This window comes from Culex pipiens, chromosome 2 (genome assembly GCF_016801865.2).
Source record: "Culex pipiens pallens isolate TS chromosome 2, TS_CPP_V2, whole genome shotgun sequence".
NCBI classification, from domain to species: Eukaryota; Metazoa; Arthropoda; class Insecta; order Diptera; family Culicidae; genus Culex; species Culex pipiens.
The window spans coordinates 14907470-14926894 of NC_068938.1; the positions used below are offsets into that span (position 1 = coordinate 14907470).

General features: G+C 44.8%; 1 protein-coding gene across 3 annotated transcripts in view; it reads left to right on the forward strand.

Annotated features, from left to right (window-relative positions):
• The window catches only part of LOC120420517 (transient receptor potential-gamma protein), a 236388-nt gene that overhangs the window by 166263 nt on the left and 50700 nt on the right, over positions 1-19425 (forward strand). For all 3 annotated transcript variants that reach the window (XM_039583580.2, XM_039583582.2, XM_039583579.2), the window contains one exon: positions 1082-1401. In XM_039583580.2, coding sequence (XP_039439514.1) covers positions 1120-1401 — 282 coding nt within the window. In that variant the 5' untranslated portion in view covers positions 1082-1119. The remainder of the gene's footprint in view (positions 1-1081; positions 1402-19425) is intronic.

The following is a 19425-nucleotide window of genomic DNA, read 5'->3' on the forward strand; positions in this document are numbered from 1 at the left end:
CGGAAGAGTTTTGGTGGACGGTTTGTTTACAACGAATACTAGCTTACCCGGGCAGACGGTAATAACAAAATTCATGCCATTTCAATAACAAATACTGTTAAAATAACAGAAAGTGTTATGGAATCTTCTTGAAAAATCCATTTTTGCATAAGGGTTTAATAACAGTTTATGTTATCATAACAAAATTTGTTATTGGTCTGATATTGGTTGAAAGCCAAAACAACTTTGGAATAACATTTTTTGTTATGGAAGAATACCTCCAACTGTTATTGGGATGATCGGATTAGTTGTTAAAATAATAAAAAATAATAACAAAGATTTGTTCGAAGAATAACTAAACATGTTATTAGTCTGTTATTACAATAACAATCCAATAACAAAAAAATCATAACGACGAATAACAAATCTTGTTATAAATAACATAAAATGTTATTGGCCTAGTATTTTCAAATATCAAAAAATGTTATTCCCAAGTTATTTCCGTCTGCTCGGGTAGCCAAAAATATATAATTTAAATAACACATTTTAGTTGAAACGTGTGTCATATCAGTTCAGTTGAAAATTAAAAACTTCAAATTGTGTACAATAAATATCTTTTTTTTTATTTTTCTGTGTGATGATGATTTCTTTTTAGCTGTCTTTCTAGTATAAGAAAAGTAAAACCCTAAATGTAAATGCAATGTTTCAATTCTCCCCATAAATCCAACTTTCTGTTCTCTGTACTTTCTACAGTCTTGCATGACTAACTGAATTCTTTCAAGCATAGGATTTTTTTTCATGACATTTATTAGAGGATTGAATCTGCAGGTTGTTCTTAATGTATCACATCTAATCTTAATTATAGAAGAGTTTGTTTAATATAAAACCATATTCTGTTATTTTGATAAATTAGAAGTTTGTACCAAAATTTAACTCGCATCCTGAATTCCTTGTTCATTGTGATTCCAAAATTAGCTGTAGAAGTTTTTCCTAACCAGATTCATGTTTAAAGTACATTAACCCTAGCATCACTTAACACCAACCAAGTACCAGAACTAATTTATTGATTTTTCCTTTTTCCCACACATGTCGCTACAACCAGAGAGTGGTGAGGAGGAAAATGTGGGGCAAAACAACCCGATGGAAAGCACAACACTAAAAAGTAAACTGTTTGTCAAAAATGAGAAGGCGGCAACGCGCCGAACGTCGGAGGGTATGACGCTGCGGGCACGTGGCGGGGACGACTCCTCGGAACCAACGACAACGACGACCGGGGGTGGAGGTGGTGGTGCTGGAACCGGTCCTGGTCCCGGAGGTGGCGGCGGGGATCTCAACAAAAAGGACACCAAGATAGAAATCCCGCTGCCACCGTACATGCAGCCATCGTTGACGGGCGAGAAATTTGCCGATAAACGAGTTAAGGTGAGTTATTTTTTCGCGCAACGTAAGGTGCATTCGGGCACGGTGGGTTTGAAAGAAAAAGACTCACTTTTTTAAATTGCATGTTCTAGCAAACCCACCGTTCCATTGCACTATTATAGTTTTCCCAAGCCATAATTCACTATTAAAAGTAGAGACAAAAAAGTGGCAAATAGCGGTAATGATGATGAAGTTGATGGTGATGATGATGACTACGGTAAACACAGGAAAAATAGAGGCAGAAAAAAACTGTCCTAAGGAAGATGCTGGAACTGGTTCCCACATCATTTCCGCCATCGTTTATAATAATATTCTCTCCCTTAGAAAAGAGTGTCACGCCCAGATGCATCTCAGTCGGCGGCGGCGACGACGACGTTGACGTCTACGACAACGTTTAGTTGTCCAGGAGAACCTTTCTGCTGGAGAAATTTATCTTGTCTTCATTTCACCGGCTATGAAAAGAATATCGTTGCGACAGGTTCTAAGGATGTTGCAGAGTGAACTGTTGGAGCGCCTTATAAACTTTAATGTAACTTTTATTTTTATGGACAGTTGAATCATCTCAGGCCGATGCAAATATTTAAAAAAGTTTTTGTCCCTCGGCTCTGGCCCAGGTCGAGGTAGGGGCAGCAAATAAAAAAAAATAATTGAAATTACAAGCCAGAATTTCAACATTACAATGAAAAAACAATTGGAAAACGTATTATAAACCCGTACAGATGATATTCAATCATAAGTTTGCAAAAAATGTAAGATTTGACGAAAAACACAAATTTTTCGAAAAAAAACTTGTTTTGCTGTTTTTTACATCGAAAATTCACTAAAATTCAAATGATTTTGAGTCAACCCAAACTTGTCAAAAATGATTCTAAACGCAGGGGAATGCATTTTAAATTAATTTCAGTTAAAAAAATTAACTTGTTTGAAAAAAATTACTTTGCCCCCTGATTTTTCAGGCCTACTTTGAAGGTCACCAACTTAAAATAAAATTTAATAAATATGAACACGTCAGAAAATGTATTAAAGTTGCATTGCATGCATTCAATGAAAAAATAGTAGTTTATGCAACAAGTGGCAAAAAGAGGATTTTTTCAGCACGAGTCGTAAATTTCTCCAACGAGGTTCAACGAGTTGGATAAATACGAAGAATGCTGAAAAAATCAAGTTTTGCAACGAGTTCCATACAATATTTTTTGCAATTCCGAAAAACACCCATTGAGTGAAATTTTAAGTCAAATTTTCATGTATTTTGTCAATAAATCGTTTAAATCATTTTTTTTGTAAAGTGTTACTTTTCGAAACAAGTGCTGAAATGTTCAAGTTTTCAGCACCCATTTCAGTGCTGAAAAGTAGAACTTTTCAGCATTTATTTTGAAAAGTGTTGCTATTCGATGCTGTTATTTTTGATACAGAGTAAGTAGTTTCACGGCGGAATTGCAAAAAAAAACTTTTCATACAGAAATTACTTTTTGAATCTCATATAACTTTTCAGGATCGAGTTTGACAGCTTTCGTATGTTTTACAAAGTTGTAGAGCATTATATTTCAAATGAGAATCTCACTTTTGGTAAAATTAGCGCACCGTGTAGACCAAACCGTAAGCGAATAGGGTTTCTTCCATATATATAAAAAAGGTGCAGGTGGTTATGTTCTACATGACCAATATGACAAAGAACTTTGTACAAAACTCCTAAAAAATATTCTATTTTATTTTATATTGTTAAAACATTGCCTATGTATTTAATCCTAAATAATTTATTCCTATAAAATGTTTTCAATCTTAGGCACCTCTGTGGAAATAAATTGCCAAAACAAGTATGGTTCGGAAAATGTCCAATCAAAATGGTAATTTTCATGTCCAGTATCAAAAACCATGAATTTTGGTACCCATATTGCCCCAAGTCGAATAGTTCGATTAATGTCCCCCCGGTAGAACCTTCCCGAGGGCAATTGCCACTCCGGGTGTGGCCAATCCGGTCAAAATGGCCATTTTCATTACCAGTTTCAAAAATCATGAATTTTGATACCCATATTGGCCCAAGTCGTATGGTTCGATTAATGTCCCCCCGGTAGAACCTTCCCGAGGGCACTGGCCACTCCGGGTGTGGCCAATATCCTATGAATGTGGTCCCAAGCCCATTGCCCCAAATCATTCTGGTCCGGTGACCGTCCTTACAATGTTCATAAGAACAGAATTCCTCCCAATTTAGTGCACAAACTGTGTCTTTCAATGTGTGCGTGTGTGTGTGTGAGCAATAAAATTACCACCGTGGATCCGCTTTTGTCGAAACCTCGTAAGGCACTGAATTTTTCTGAGGCTATCTGTTAGCTTAAATAGTTCGCATGAAATGTGGCAACAGTGGTGCAACATTCTCGCGTGACAGTTCCACGTAAACAGGAGAGGAGGCAAAATTTGCACCATGTTGCCATATTTCATGCGAACTATTTAAGCTAACAGATAGCCTCAGAAAAATTCAGTGCCTTACGAGGTTTCGACAAAAGCGGATCCACGGTGGTAATTTTATTGCTCACACACACACACGCACACATTGAAAGACACAGTTTGTGCACTAAATTGGGAGGAATTCTGTTCTTATGAACATTGTAAGGACGGTCACCGGACCAGAATGATTTGGGGCAATGGGCTTGGGACCACATTTATAGGATATTGGCCACACCCGGAGTGGCCAGTGCCCTCGGGAAGGTTCTACCGGGGGGACATTAATCGAACCATACGACTTGGGGCAATATGGGTATCAAAATTCATGGTTATTGAAACTGGTAATGAAAATGGCCATTTTGACTGGATTGGCCACACCCGGAGTGGCCAGTGCCCTCGGGAAGGTTCTACCGGGGGACATTATTCGAACCATACGACTTGGGCCAATATGGGTATCAAAATTCATGGTTTTTTAAACTGGTAATGAAAATGGGCATTTTGACTGGATTGGCCACACCCGGAGTGGCCAGTGCCCTCGGGAAGTTTCTACCGGGGGGACATTAATCGAACCATACGACTTGGGGCAATATGGGTATCAAAATTCATGGTTATTGAAACTGGTAATGAAAATGGCCATTTTGACTGGATTGGCCACACCCGGAGTGGCCAGTGCCCTCGGGAAGGTTCTACCGGGGGGACATTATTCGAACCATACGACTTGGGGCAATATGGGAATCCACATTCATGGTTTTTGAAACTGGTAATGAAAATGGCCATTTTGACTGGATTGGCCACACCCGGAGTGGCCAGTGCCCTCGGGAAGGTTCTACCGGGGGGACATTAATCGAACCATACGACTTGGGGCAATATGGGTATCAAAATTCATGGTTATTGAAACTGGTAATGAAAATGGCCATTTTGACTGGATTGGCCACACCCGGAGTGGCCAGTGCCCTCGGGAAGGTTCTACCGGGGGGACATTATTCGAACCATACGACTTGGGCCAATATGGGTATCAAAATTCATGGTTTTTGAAACTGGTAATGAAAATGGCCATTTTGACCGGATTGGCCACACCCGGAGTGGCAATTGCCCTGGGGAAGGTTCTACCGGGGGGGGAGATTAATCGAACCATACGTTTTGGGGCAATATGGGTATCAAAATTCATGGTTTTTAAAACTTGTAATGAAAATGGCCATTTTGACCGGATTGGCCACACCCGGAGTGGTCACTGCCCTGGGAAAGGTTCTACCAGGGGGACATTAATCGAACCATACGACTTGGGGCAATATGGGAATCCAAATTCATGGTTTTTGATACTGGTAATGAAAATGACAATTTTGACCGGATTGGCCACACCCGGATTGGCCACACCCGTAGTGGCCAAACCATGAATTTTGATACCCATATTGCCCTACGCCGTATGGTTCGATTAATGTCCCCCCGGTAGAACCTTTCCGAGGGCACTGGCCACTCCGGGTGTGGCCAATCCGGTCAAAATGGCCATTTTCATTACCAGTTTAAAAAACCATGAATGTTGATACCCATATTGCCCTAAGTCGTATGGTTCGATTAATGTCCCCCCGGTAGAACCTTCCCGAGGGCACTGGCCACTCCGGGTGTGGCCAATCCAGTCAAAATGCCCATTTTCATTACCAGTTTCAAAAACCATGAATTTTGATACCCATATTGGCCCAAGTCGTATGGTTCGAATAATGTCCCCCCGGTAGAACCTTCCCGAGGGCACTGGCCACTCCGGGTGTGGCCAATCCAGTCAAAATGGCCATTTTCATTACCAGTTTCAAAAACCATGAATTTTGATACCCATATTGGCCCAAGTCGTATGGTACGATTAATGTCCCCCTGGTAGAACCTTCCCGAGGGCACTGGCCACTCCGGGTGTGGCCAATCCGGTCAAAATGGCCATTTTCATTACAAGTTTCAAAAACCATGAATTTTGATACCCATATTGCCCTAAGTCGTATGGTTCGATTAATGTCCCCCCGGTAGAACCTTCCCGAGGGCACTGGCCACTCCGGGTGTGGCCAATCCGGTCAAAATGGCCATTTTCATTACCAGTTTCAAAAACCATGAATTTTGATACCCATATTGCCCCAAGTCGTATGGTTCGATTAATGCCCCCTGGTAGAACCTTCCCGAGGGCACTGGCCACTCCGGGTGTGGCCAATCCGGTCAAAATGGCCATTTTCATTACCAGTTTCAAAAACCATGAATTTTGATACCCATATTGGCCCATGTCGTATGGTTCGATTAATGTCCCCCCGGTAGAACCTTCCCGAGGGCACTGGCCACTCCGGGTGTGGCCAATCCGGTCAAAATGGCTATTTTCATTACCAGTTTAAAAAACCATGAATTTTGATACCCATATTGCCCTAAGTCGTATGGTTCGATTAATGTCCCCCCGGTAGAACCTTCCCGAGGGCACTGGCCACTCCGGGTGTGTCCAATCCGGTCAAAATGCCCATTTTCATTACCAGTTTCAAAAACCATGAATTTTGATACCCATATTGCCCCAAGTCGTATGGTTCGATTAATGCCCCCTGGTAGAACCTTCCCGAGGGCACTGGCCACTCCGGGTGTGGCCAATCCGGTCAAAATGGCCATTTTCATTACCAGTTTCAAAAACCATGAATTTTGATACCCATATTGGCCCATGTCGTATGGTTCGATTAATGTCCCCCCGGTAGAACCTTCCCGAGGGCACTGGCCACTCCGGGTGTGGCCAATCCGGTCAAAATGGCTATTTTCATTACCAGTTTAAAAAACCATGAATTTTGATACCCATATTGCCCTAAGTCGTATGGTTCGATTAATGTCCCCCCGGTAGAACCTTCCCGAGGGCACTGGCCACTCCGGGTGTGTCCAATCCGGTCAAAATGCCCATTTTCATTACCAGTTTCAAAAACCATGAATTTTGATACCCATATTGCCCCAAGTCGTATGGTTCGATTAATGCCCCCTGGTAGAACCTTCCCGAGGGCACTGGCCACTCCGGGTGTGGCCAATCCGGTCAAAATGGCCATTTTCATTACCAGTTTCAAAAACCATGAATTTTGATACCCATATTGGCCCATGTCGTATGGTTCGATTAATGTCCCCCCGGTAGAACCTTCCCGAGGGCACTGGCCACTCCGGGTGTGGCCAATCCAGTCAAAATGCCCATTTTCATTACCAGTTTCAAAAACCATGAATTTTTATACCCATATTGCCCCAAGTCGTATGGTTCGATTAATGCCCCCTGGTAGAACCTTCCCGAGGGCACTGGCCACTCCGGGTGTGGCCAATCCGGTCAAAATGGCCATTTTCATTACCAGTTTCAAAAACCATGAATTTTGATACCCATATTGGCCCATGTCGTATGGTTCGATTAATGTCCCCCCGGTAGAACCTTCCCGAGGGCACTGGCCACTCCGGGTGTGGCCAATCCGGTCAAAATGGCTATTTTCATTACCAGTTTAAAAAACCATGAATTTTGATACCCATATTGCCCTAAGTCGTATGGTTCGATTAATGTCCCCCCGGTAGAACCTTCCCGAGGGCACTGGCCACTCCGGGTGTGGCCAATCCGGTCAAAATGCCCATTTTCATTACCAGTTTCAAAAACCATGAATTTTGATACCCATATTGCCCCAAGTCGTATGGTTCGATTAATGCCTCCTGGTAGAACCTTCCCGAGGGCACTGGCCACTCCGGGTGTGGCCAATCCGGTCAAAATGGCCATTTTCATTACCAGTTTCAAAAACCATGAATTTTGATACCCATATTGGCCCATGTCGTATGGTTCGATTAATGTCCCCCCGGTAGAACCTTCCCGAGGGCACTGGCCACTCCGGGTGTGGCCAATCCAGTCAAAATGCCCATTTTCATTACCAGTTTCAAAAACCATGAATGTGGATTCCCATATTGCCCCAAGTCGTATGGTTCGAATAATGTCCCCCCGGTAGAACCTTCCCGAGGGCACTGGCCACTCCGGGTGTGGCCAATCCAGTCAAAATGGCCATTTTCATTACCAGTTTCAATAACCATGAATTTTGATACCCATATTGCCCCAAGTCGTATGGTTCGATTAATGTCCCCCCGGTAGAACCTTCCCGAGGGCACTGGCCACTCCGGGTGTGGCCAATCCAGTCAAAATGGCCATTTTCATTACCAGTTTAAAAAACCATGAATTTTGATACCCATATTGCCCCAAGTCGAATAGTTCGATTAATGTCCCCCCGGTAGAACCTTCCCGAGGGCACTGGCCACTCCGGGTGTGGCCAATCCAGTCAAAATGCCCATTTTCATTATCAGTTTCAAAAACCATGCATTTTGATACCTATATTGCCCCAAGTCGTATGGTTCGATTAATGCCCCCTGGTAGAACCTTCCCGAGGGCACTGGCCACTCCGGGTGTGGCCAATCCGGTCAAAATGGCCATTTTCATTACCAGTTTCAAAAACCATGAATTTTGATACCCATATTGGCCCATGTCGTATGGTTCGATTAATGTCCCCCCGGTAGAACCTTCCCGAGGGCACTGGCCACTCCGGGTGTGGCCAATCCAGTCAAAATGCCCATTTTCATTACCAGTTTCAAAAACCATGAATTTTTATACCCATATTGCCCCAAGTCGTATGGTTCGATTAATGCCCCCTGGTAGAACCTTCCCGAGGGCACTGGCCACTCCGGGTGTGGCCAATCCGGTCAAAATGGCCATTTTCATTACCAGTTTCAAAAACCATGAATTTTGATACCCATATTGGCCCATGTCGTATGGTTCGATTAATGTCCCCCCGGTAGAACCTTCCCGAGGGCACTGGCCACTCCGGGTGTGGCCAATCCGGTCAAAATGGCTATTTTCATTACCAGTTTAAAAAACCATGAATTTTGATACCCATATTGCCCTAAGTCGTATGGTTCGATTAATGTCCCCCCGGTAGAACCTTCCCGAGGGCACTGGCCACTCCGGGTGTGGCCAATCCGGTCAAAATGCCCATTTTCATTACCAGTTTCAAAAACCATGAATTTTGATACCCATATTGCCCCAAGTCGTATGGTTCGATTAATGCCTCCTGGTAGAACCTTCCCGAGGGCACTGGCCACTCCGGGTGTGGCCAATCCGGTCAAAATGGCCATTTTCATTACCAGTTTCAAAAACCATGAATTTTGATACCCATATTGGCCCATGTCGTATGGTTCGATTAATGTCCCCCCGGTAGAACCTTCCCGAGGGCACTGGCCACTCCGGGTGTGGCCAATCCAGTCAAAATGGCCATTTTCATTACCAGTTTCAAAAACCATGAATGTGGATTCCCATATTGCCCCAAGTCGTATGGTTCGAATAATGTCCCCCCGGTAGAACCTTCCCGAGGGCACTGGCCACTCCGGGTGTGGCCAATCCAGTCAAAATGGCCATTTTCATTACCAGTTTCAATAACCATGAATTTTGATACCCATATTGCCCCAAGTCGTATGGTTCGATTAATGTCCCCCCGGTAGAACCTTCCCGAGGGCACTGGCCACTCCGGGTGTGGCCAATCCAGTCAAAATGGCCATTTTCATTACCAGTTTAAAAAACCATGAATTTTGATACCCATATTGCCCCAAGTCGAATAGTTCGATTAATGTCCCCCCGGTAGAACCTTCCCGAGGGCACTGGCCACTCCGGGTGTGGCCAATCCAGTCAAAATGCCCATTTTCATTATCAGTTTCAAAAACCATGCATTTTGATACCTATATTGCCCCAAGTCGTATGGTTCGATTAATGTCCCCCCGGTAGAACCTTCCCGAGGGCACTGGCCACTCCGGGTGTGGCCAATATCCTATGAATGTGGTCCCAAGCCCATTGCCCCAAATCATTCTGGTCCGGTGACCGTCCTTACAATCTTCATAAGAACAGAATTCCTCCCAATTTAGTGCACAAACTGTGTCTTTCAATGTGTGCGTGTGTGTGTGTGAGCAATAAAATTACCACCGTGGATCCGCTTTTGTCGAAACCTCGTAAGGCACTGAATTTTTCTGAGGCTATCTGTTAGCTTAAATAGTTCGCATGAAATGTGGCAACAGTGGTGCAACATTCTCGCGTGACAGTTCCACGTAAACAGGAGAGGAGGCAAAATTTGCACCATGTTGCCATATTTCATGCGAACTATTTAAGCTAACAGATAGCCTCAGAAAAATTCAGTGCCTTACGAGGTTTCGACAAAAGCGGATCCACGGTGGTAATTTTATTGCTCACACACACACACGCACACATTGAAAGACACAGTTTGTGCACTAAATTGGGAGGAATTCTGTTCTTATGAACATTGTAAGGACGGTCACCGGACCAGAATGATTTGGGGCAATGGGCTTGGGACCACATTTATAGGATATTGGCCACACCCGGAGTGGCCAGTGCCCTCGGGAAGGTTCTACCGGGGGACATTAATCGAACCATACGACTTGGGGCAATATGGGTATCAAAATTCATGGTTATTGAAACTGGTAATGAAAATGGCCATTTTGACTGGATTGGCCACACCCGGAGTGGCCAGTGCCCTCGGGAAGGTTCTACCGGGGGGACATTATTCGAACCATACGACTTGGGCCAATATGGGTATCAAAATTCATGGTTTTTTAAACTGGTAATGAAAATGGGCATTTTGACTGGATTGGCCACACCCGGAGTGGCCAGTGCCCTCGGGAAGTTTCTACCGGGGGGACATTAATCGAACCATACGACTTGGGGCAATATGGGTATCAAAATTCATGGTTATTGAAACTGGTAATGAAAATGGCCATTTTGACTGGATTGGCCACACCCGGAGTGGCCAGTGCCCTCGGGAAGGTTCTACCGGGGGGACATTATTCGAACCATACGACTTGGGGCAATATGGGAATCCACATTCATGGTTTTTGAAACTGGTAATGAAAATGGCCATTTTGACTGGATTGGCCACACCCGGAGTGGCCAGTGCCCTCGGGAAGGTTCTACCGGGGGGACATTAATCGAACCATACGACTTGGGGCAATATGGGTATCAAAATTCATGGTTATTGAAACTGGTAATGAAAATGGCCATTTTGACTGGATTGGCCACACCCGGAGTGGCCAGTGCCCTCGGAAAGGTTCTACCGGGGGGACATTATTCGAACCATACGACTTGGGCCAATATGGGTATCAAAATTCATGGTTTTTGAAACTGGTAATGAAAATGGCCATTTTGACCGGATTGGCCACACCCGGAGTGGCAATTGCCCTGGGGAAGGTTCTACCGGGGGGGGGGGGAGATTAATCGAACCATACGTTTTGGGGCAATATGGGTATCAAAATTCATGGTTTTTAAAACTTGTAATGAAAATGGCCATTTTGACCGGATTGGCCACACCCGGAGTGGTCACTGCCCTGGGAAAGGTTCTACCAGGGGGACATTAATCGAACCATACGACTTGGGGCAATATGGGAATCCAAATTCATGGTTTTTGATACTGGTAATGAAAATGACAATTTTGACCGGATTGGCCACACCCGGATTGGCCACACCCGTAGTGGCCAAACCATGAATTTTGATACCCATATTGCCCTACGTCGTATGGTTCGATTAATGTCCCCCCGGTAGAACCTTCCCGAGGGCACTGGCCACTCCGGGTGTGGCCAATCCGGTCAAAATGGCCATTTTCATTACCAGTTTAAAAAACCATGAATGTTGATACCCATATTGCCCTAAGTCGTATGGTTCGATTAATGTCCCCCCGGTAGAACCTTCCCGAGGGCACTGGCCACTCCGGGTGTGGCCAATCCAGTCAAAATGCCCATTTTCATTACCAGTTTCAAAAACCATGAATTTTGATACCCATATTGGCCCAAGTCGTATGGTTCGAATAATGTCCCCCCGGTAGAACCTTCCCGAGGGCACTGGCCACTCCGGGTGTGGCCAATCCAGTCAAAATGGCCATTTTCATTACCAGTTTCAAAAACCATGAATTTTGATACCCATATTGGCCCAAGTCGTATGGTACGATTAATGTCCCCCTGGTAGAACCTTCCCGAGGGCACTGGCCACTCCGGGTGTGGCCAATCCGGTCAAAATGGCCATTTTCATTACAAGTTTCAAAAACCATGAATTTTGATACCCATATTGCCCTAAGTCGTATGGTTCGATTAATGTCCCCCCGGTAGAACCTTCCCGAGGGCACTGGCCACTCCGGGTGTGGCCAATCCGGTCAAAATGGCTATTTTCATTACCAGTTTAAAAAACCATGAATTTTGATACCCATATTGCCCTAAGTCGTATGGTTCGATTAATGTCCCCCCGGTAGAACCTTCCCGAGGGCACTGGCCACTCCGGGTGTGTCCAATCCGGTCAAAATGCCCATTTTCATTACCAGTTTCAAAAACCATGAATTTTGATACCCATATTGCCCCAAGTCGTATGGTTCGATTAATGCCCCCTGGTAGAACCTTCCCGAGGGCACTGGCCACTCCGGGTGTGGCCAATCCGGTCAAAATGGCCATTTTCATTACCAGTTTCAAAAACCATGAATTTTGATACCCATATTGGCCCATGTCGTATGGTTCGATTAATGTCCCCCCGGTAGAACCTTCCCGAGGGCACTGGCCACTCCGGGTGTGGCCAATCCAGTCAAAATGCCCATTTTCATTACCAGTTTCAAAAACCATGAATTTTTATACCCATATTGCCCCAAGTCGTATGGTTCGATTAATGCCCCCTGGTAGAACCTTCCCGAGGGCACTGGCCACTCCGGGTGTGGCCAATCCGGTCAAAATGGCCATTTTCATTACCAGTTTCAAAAACCATGAATTTTGATACCCATATTGGCCCATGTCGTATGGTTCGATTAATGTCCCCCCGGTAGAACCTTCCCGAGGGCACTGGCCACTCCGGGTGTGGCCAATCCGGTCAAAATGGCTATTTTCATTACCAGTTTAAAAAACCATGAATTTTGATACCCATATTGCCCTAAGTCGTATGGTTCGATTAATGTCCCCCCGGTAGAACCTTCCCGAGGGCACTGGCCACTCCGGGTGTGGCCAATCCGGTCAAAATGCCCATTTTCATTACCAGTTTCAAAAACCATGAATTTTGATACCCATATTGCCCCAAGTCGTATGGTTCGATTAATGCCTCCTGGTAGAACCTTCCCGAGGGCACTGGCCACTCCGGGTGTGGCCAATCCGGTCAAAATGGCCATTTTCATTACCAGTTTCAAAAACCATGAATTTTGATACCCATATTGGCCCATGTCGTATGGTTCGATTAATGTCCCCCCGGTAGAACCTTCCCGAGGGCACTGGCCACTCCGGGTGTGGCCAATCCAGTCAAAATGCCCATTTTCATTACCAGTTTCAAAAACCATGAATTTTAATACCTATATTGCCCCAAGTCGTATGGTTCGATAAATGCCCCCTGGTAGAACCTTCCCGAGGGCACTGGCCACTCCGGGTGTGGCCAATCCGGTCAAAATGGCCATTTTCATTACCAGTTTCAAAAACCATGAACTTTGATACCCATATTGGCCCAAGTCGTATGGTTCGATTAATGTCCCCCCGGTAGAACCTTCCCGAGGGCACTGGCCACTCCGGGTGTGGCCAATATCCTATAAATGTGGTCCCAAGCCCATTGCCCCAAATCATTCTGGTCCGGTGACCGTCCTTACAATGTTCATAAGAACAGAATTCCTCCCAATTTAGTGCACAAACTGTGTCTTTCAATGTGTGCGTGTGTGTGTGTGAGCAATAAAATTACCACCGTGGATCCGCTTTTGTCGAAACCTCGTAAGGCACTGAATTTTTCTGAGGCTATCTGTTAGCTTAAATAGTTCGCATGAAATATGGCAACATGGTGCAAATTTTGCCTCCTCTCCTGTTTACGTGGAACTGTCACGCGAGAATGTTGCACCACTGTTGCCACATTTCATGCGAACTATTTAAGCTAACAGATAGCCTCAGAAAAATTCAGTGCCTTACGAGGTTTCGACAAAAGCGGATCCACGGTGGTAATTTTATTGCTCACACACACACACGCACACATTGAAAGACACAGTTTGTGCACTAAATTGGGAGGAATTCTGTTCTTATGAAGATTGTAAGGACGGTCACCGGACCAGAATGATTTGGGGCAATGGGCTTGGGACCACATTCATAGGATATTGGCCACACCCGGAGTGGCCAGTGCCCTCGGGAAGGTTCTACCGGGGGGACATTAATCGAACCATACGACTTGGGGCAATATAGGTATCAAAATGCATGGTTTTTGAAACTGATAATGAAAATGGGCATTTTGACTGGATTGGCCACACCCGGAGTGGCCAGTGCCCTCGGGAAGGTTCTACCGGGGGGACATTAATCGAACTATTCGACTTGGGGCAATATGGGTATCAAAATTCATGGTTTTTTAAACTGGTAATGAAAATGGCCATTTTGACTGGATTGGCCACACCCGGAGTGGCCAGTGCCCTCGGGAAGGTTCTACCGGGGGGACATTAATCGAACCATACGACTTGGGGCAATATGGGTATCAAAATTCATGGTTATTGAAACTGGTAATGAAAATGGCCATTTTGACTGGATTGGCCACACCCGGAGTGGCCAGTGCCCTCGGGAAGGTTCTACCGGGGGGACATTAATCGAACCATACGACTTGGGGCAATATGGGAATCCACATTCATGGTTTTTGAAACTGGTAATGAAAATGACAATTTTGACCGGATTGGCCACACCCGGATTGGCCACACCCGTAGTGGCCAAACCATGAATTTTGATACCCATATTGCCCCAAGTCGGAAAACGGAATCGACGTAACACCTTATAATGTGGCCCTCTTAAACCTTGCGGTTTCGTCAACGGATCCACAGGCGTGTATCGTTCTTTTTGCGACAAGACTCCGCCTCCCGGGTCTCCTAAGTGTGAAGGTATGGGCACGGGGAGAGGGCACCGAATACCTATATTTTACACTTAGAAGAACCCAAGTCGTATGGTTCGATTAATGTCCCCCCGGTAGAACCTTCCCGAGGGCACTGGCCACTCCGGGTGTGGCCAATCCGGTCAAAATGGCAATTTTCATTACCAGTTTAAAAAACCATGAATTTTGATACCCATATTGGCCCAAGTCGTATGGTTCGAATAATGTCCCCCCGGTAGAACCTTCCCGAGGGCACTGGCCACTCCGGGTGTGGCCAATCCAGTCAAAATGGCCATTTTCATTACCAGTTTCAAAAACCATGAATTTTGATACCCATATTGCCCAAATTTGTATGGTTCCGTAAATGTCCTCCCGGTAGAATTTCCCTCAGGGCACTGGCCACTCCGGGTGTGGCCAATCCTGCCAAAATGGCCATTTTTATCACCAGTATCAAAAACCATGAATTTTGATACCCATATTGCCCCAAGTCGTATGGTTCGATTAATGTCCCCCCGGTAGAACCTTCCCGAGGGCACTGGCCACTCCGGGTGTGGCCAATCCGGTAAAAATGGCCATTTTCATTACCAGTTTAAAAAACCATGAATTTTGATACCCATATTGCCCTAAGTCGTATGGTTCGATTAATGTCCCCCCGGTAGAACCTTCCCGAGGGCACTGGCCACTCCGGGTGTGGCCAATCCGGTCAAAATGGCCATTTTCATTACCAGTTTAAAAAACCATGAATTTTGATACCCATATTGGCCCAAGTCGTATGGTTCGAATAATGTCCCCCCGGTAGAACATTCCCGAGGGCACTGGCCACTCCGGGTGTGGCCAATCCAGTCAAAATGGCCATTTTCTTTTAAAAAACCATGAATTTTGATACCCATATTGCCCAAATTTGTATGGTTCCATAAATGTCCTCCCGGTAGAACCTTCCCTCAGGGCACTGGCCACACCGGGTGTGGCCGATATCCTACCAAATTGTTCCCAATAATTTCGGTATTCCGGTGACCGTTCTGGCTACCGTCAATAACTTCTTGGACCTCCTCTCAAGTTCGTGCACCACCTGCGTGTGTGTGTGTGTGAGCAATAAAATTCCCAACGTAAGGTCCGTCTTTGATGAAAGTCTGATGGACACTAAATCCTCCAGAGGCTAACTTTTAGCTTAAATAGTTTTCACGGCATCTACGCAACAGAAACAGAATGTCACGCCGAGGGCTTGCGACGGTAACGCTACATTTTCGAAAAATTTTGCATTGACACCGCAGATAGAGCTTTAAGACAAAGTCCTTTGTCAAAAAATCGATTGTTTTGTTCGAACGCGAATCAGTTCAATACGGAACGTCGGATCGAGGAGCTCTTTGTTGCGATTGGTTCATATAAGTCCAAGGAAGGTTTTAAAGCCAAAAAGCGACAACTTTGGCCACTCTGGAACCGATTCCGGAAAATCTGCAGATTGTATGGGAAAAGTTACATAAAATCATATATTGATCACAGGAGGCTGAATAAGCAAACAAGCTAAAAACGTCAAGAAACGAAAAAATACAAGACGAAGTTTGTCGGGTGTAGCTTGTTTTTTATAAAAAATTTCGATTTTTTTCCATGCAAACTTTTCCTTCGAGTATCAATGGGGCACATGTTGACCGATATTGCTCATATTTGGCCCAAAATCCTAAAAAAGCTTCAGGAACAACATTCAGCTTGTGTAGCGAGGTTTTGAAAAAAAGTCCAATATTCTGGGCATTGCCCAGTGGGCACCCTAGTGTAAATTTATAGATCAAATGAAGGCTTTGTTTGCTGATTTAAAGGTCTTGACCAATGAGCTCACAGCTGAAAATATTAACATATCTCATATCCGGTAAATATATATTTACCATTTTTGAATATGAAACGCAAAACATCATTAAAAAACACAAAACTACATTTTTTCAGTTATGAGCTCATTTTTCCCGAGATTCGGTTCAACAATCGGTACAATGTTATTCATATGTTCCTTTTCGATACCCAGTACTTTTTCAGTATGATCTCTCCACCACAAACAATCCCACTCAACACCAATCCATACAGCAGCACATACCACGCCGGAATCAGTTCATGGGCTTGCAACAGTTCATCCTCTTCCTGCGCCATACCTAGAGCTTGCTCTCTGTACATAATAATCTGCGATCGAAGGTGAAACAAGAACAACACCTGATCCAGCAGGAATCTCCTAATCCCAGCCTCGAAGAAGATCCGCTGACTCTTTAGCAGTTCCCTGGCCAGCGGACTCCTCGGTGCCATCCAAAACTGCCGGATGGTGCTTCCGGGTTGGTAGTTCTTTAGTATCACATACCGAGGACGGATTTCCTTCCGGTGAAAGCAATTTGTCATCGTGACGATCACGTTAATCAGCGTTTCCTCACCAATCTCGGCGTGGCTTAGATGGGCCGATGTGTTGGCTGGGAACGCTTCGATCAGTGCTTGCAGCTCAGGGTTGTGCATGAAGAACTGGTCGGAGTATCCTTCGTAGAAGGCTATTTTGATTCCCATACGGTGCAGGTCTTGAAGATCGTGGGGATCTTCCTTGTACGGATAGCTGGTCATTAGGGTGATGATCTTAGTTTCGTAGGCTCGCAGGAGGAAGAAGAACAGGATTGTGAGGGCCATGGTGAGAAGCTTTTCGGTTGTTCCAGTTTGGTAGAAAGAGATTTTCTCAATCCCACACAGTGATGCCAGTACGGGATCGTTGACGAAGGTGTTCGAAAAGTAGTGGATCGCCAAACAGCAAACGAAGATCACCAGAACAAGCAACATCCAGACCTTTAAGCTGAACGGCAGGAGAAACAACTCCAGTATGCTAAGCTTCTGTCCCCGTGGAACTCTGATCACGTCCCGATCCGGCTCAATCGCACTTATAGCAAACGGCATCATCGAATCCTCGTGCATAGGATCCAGGTTTATCTCGTAACGATCCTTCCCGTTCGATCGATACTGGCGTCGACGCTCGCACTCCTTACGCGAGACCTTTCTCGCAGTCGATTTTGACGATCCGAGCGCTTCCGTTGAGATGACGGGCGGTTTCCGAGATCCATCGAAAATCACGTCCGTGTATTTTGTGTTCTAAGAACATGGTAGTTTCCGGACGGGCAAAGTAGCAAGATGCGTACACTTTGTAGCCGTTAAGATTGCTAGTTTGATCCACAAAGAGCTCCGAAGGTGGTACATTCAAGTGGTTGTATCTAACAATAGTCTTCTTGTAGTACCACAAGTAGAGCAACGAATTGCGATTCAGATCCAAATAAACGACATTCAAGAACTTTAATCTTGCAAAAACCTTAGCAACATCCATCATTTGTGCTTCACTAGAAATTTGATGCACAACCAAGATCTTTACTTCAGCAGGAACCCGGTAATACCTCAAATGCTTCCAACTCCAGGGATCGTCGCAAAGGACGCATCGAACCACGATCATCGAAGGCTTCTGCTCAAAGGGATCAACTACGGTGGTGTTTGTCGTGGTCATCACCAACCTTACGATGTTAGCAAGGAAAGGTTGCCGCAGAAGATCCGTTACAAATTTATCCCCCGAGGTTTCCAAAGTGTAGATCCAGCAGGTGAAGTGAGACGGGTGTTGTTTTGCAAAAGAATTGACCAAATTAGCAGAAAATTTGACGGCATTATAGTTTGCCTCACTTGCCGTGATCAGCAAAAGCAACAATGACGTGAATTCAAGTGTACCGACCATGGTGGACTGTTGTACACTGGTGCAAACAGAATTGAATGAATTTGTTTCTATGTAATTTTAGCTGAATAACTTATGATTTAAACCTCTATAATTTATTTAATTCAGCTGTTTTGTTAAAAACTGGAAAAAATGCTTATTGTAATTCACTTGATCGATTCAAGTTTTTCAAAATCCCAAACACAATAAATATTGCATCTCAATACAGCGCTCCATCAAACATTGATCCTGAATAAATAATCTCCGAGGCCAGGGTTCAAATGGGGGTCTCCAAAGTCGAACCAATGAAACTTTGCGTTTCGCAATAAAAGTTGAGTCCATAAAACCTGTTCCAGCCAGCATCAGCGAAGAATCGTTAACGACCCAACCGACGCTGCCACCCAGAGCAAATTATTTTACGCGATATCAACTTGGCCGCCACCAACTGTCGACACAATGACCGACAATGGCCGTTTTGGCAAAAGACCCCGCGAGAAGACCCACATTTTTTATGAACACTTAAAAGCTTGTTCCCTTCGAGAAATTCCCCCGAAGCTGCTGCTCTGCTTTCGGAATCAGAAGCGGTTGGTGGTGAAAAGGGGCAGAAAATCCCTTCACCAGCAGAGATGTGCCGAGCGGGCGAGCTTTAACAGCTTCCGATTTTCACACGCTCTTAACTTTTCGACTTTGGGACCGACATTTGGTCAGAAAAAAAGGGCGCAGCATCGTTCTGTTACTGCCGCTTGAGACATCCAGTCCCTTTTCGTGTGCTGGTCGAGGGTTTTGGAATGTGCGTTGTGCTTTTTTTCCTGGGGCTAAATTTAACCAAAACGGAAAATAGGGTTTTTTCTGTTGTTTTTGGGTAATGTAAGGCATTCTTTTGTCGAGCTGATTTGGGTCTTGTTTCGGGATCTGTGTAAAAATGTTGCCAAATTTGAGAGGATTTGTCGAGCGAGCTGGGATTGAAAATTACCATCTT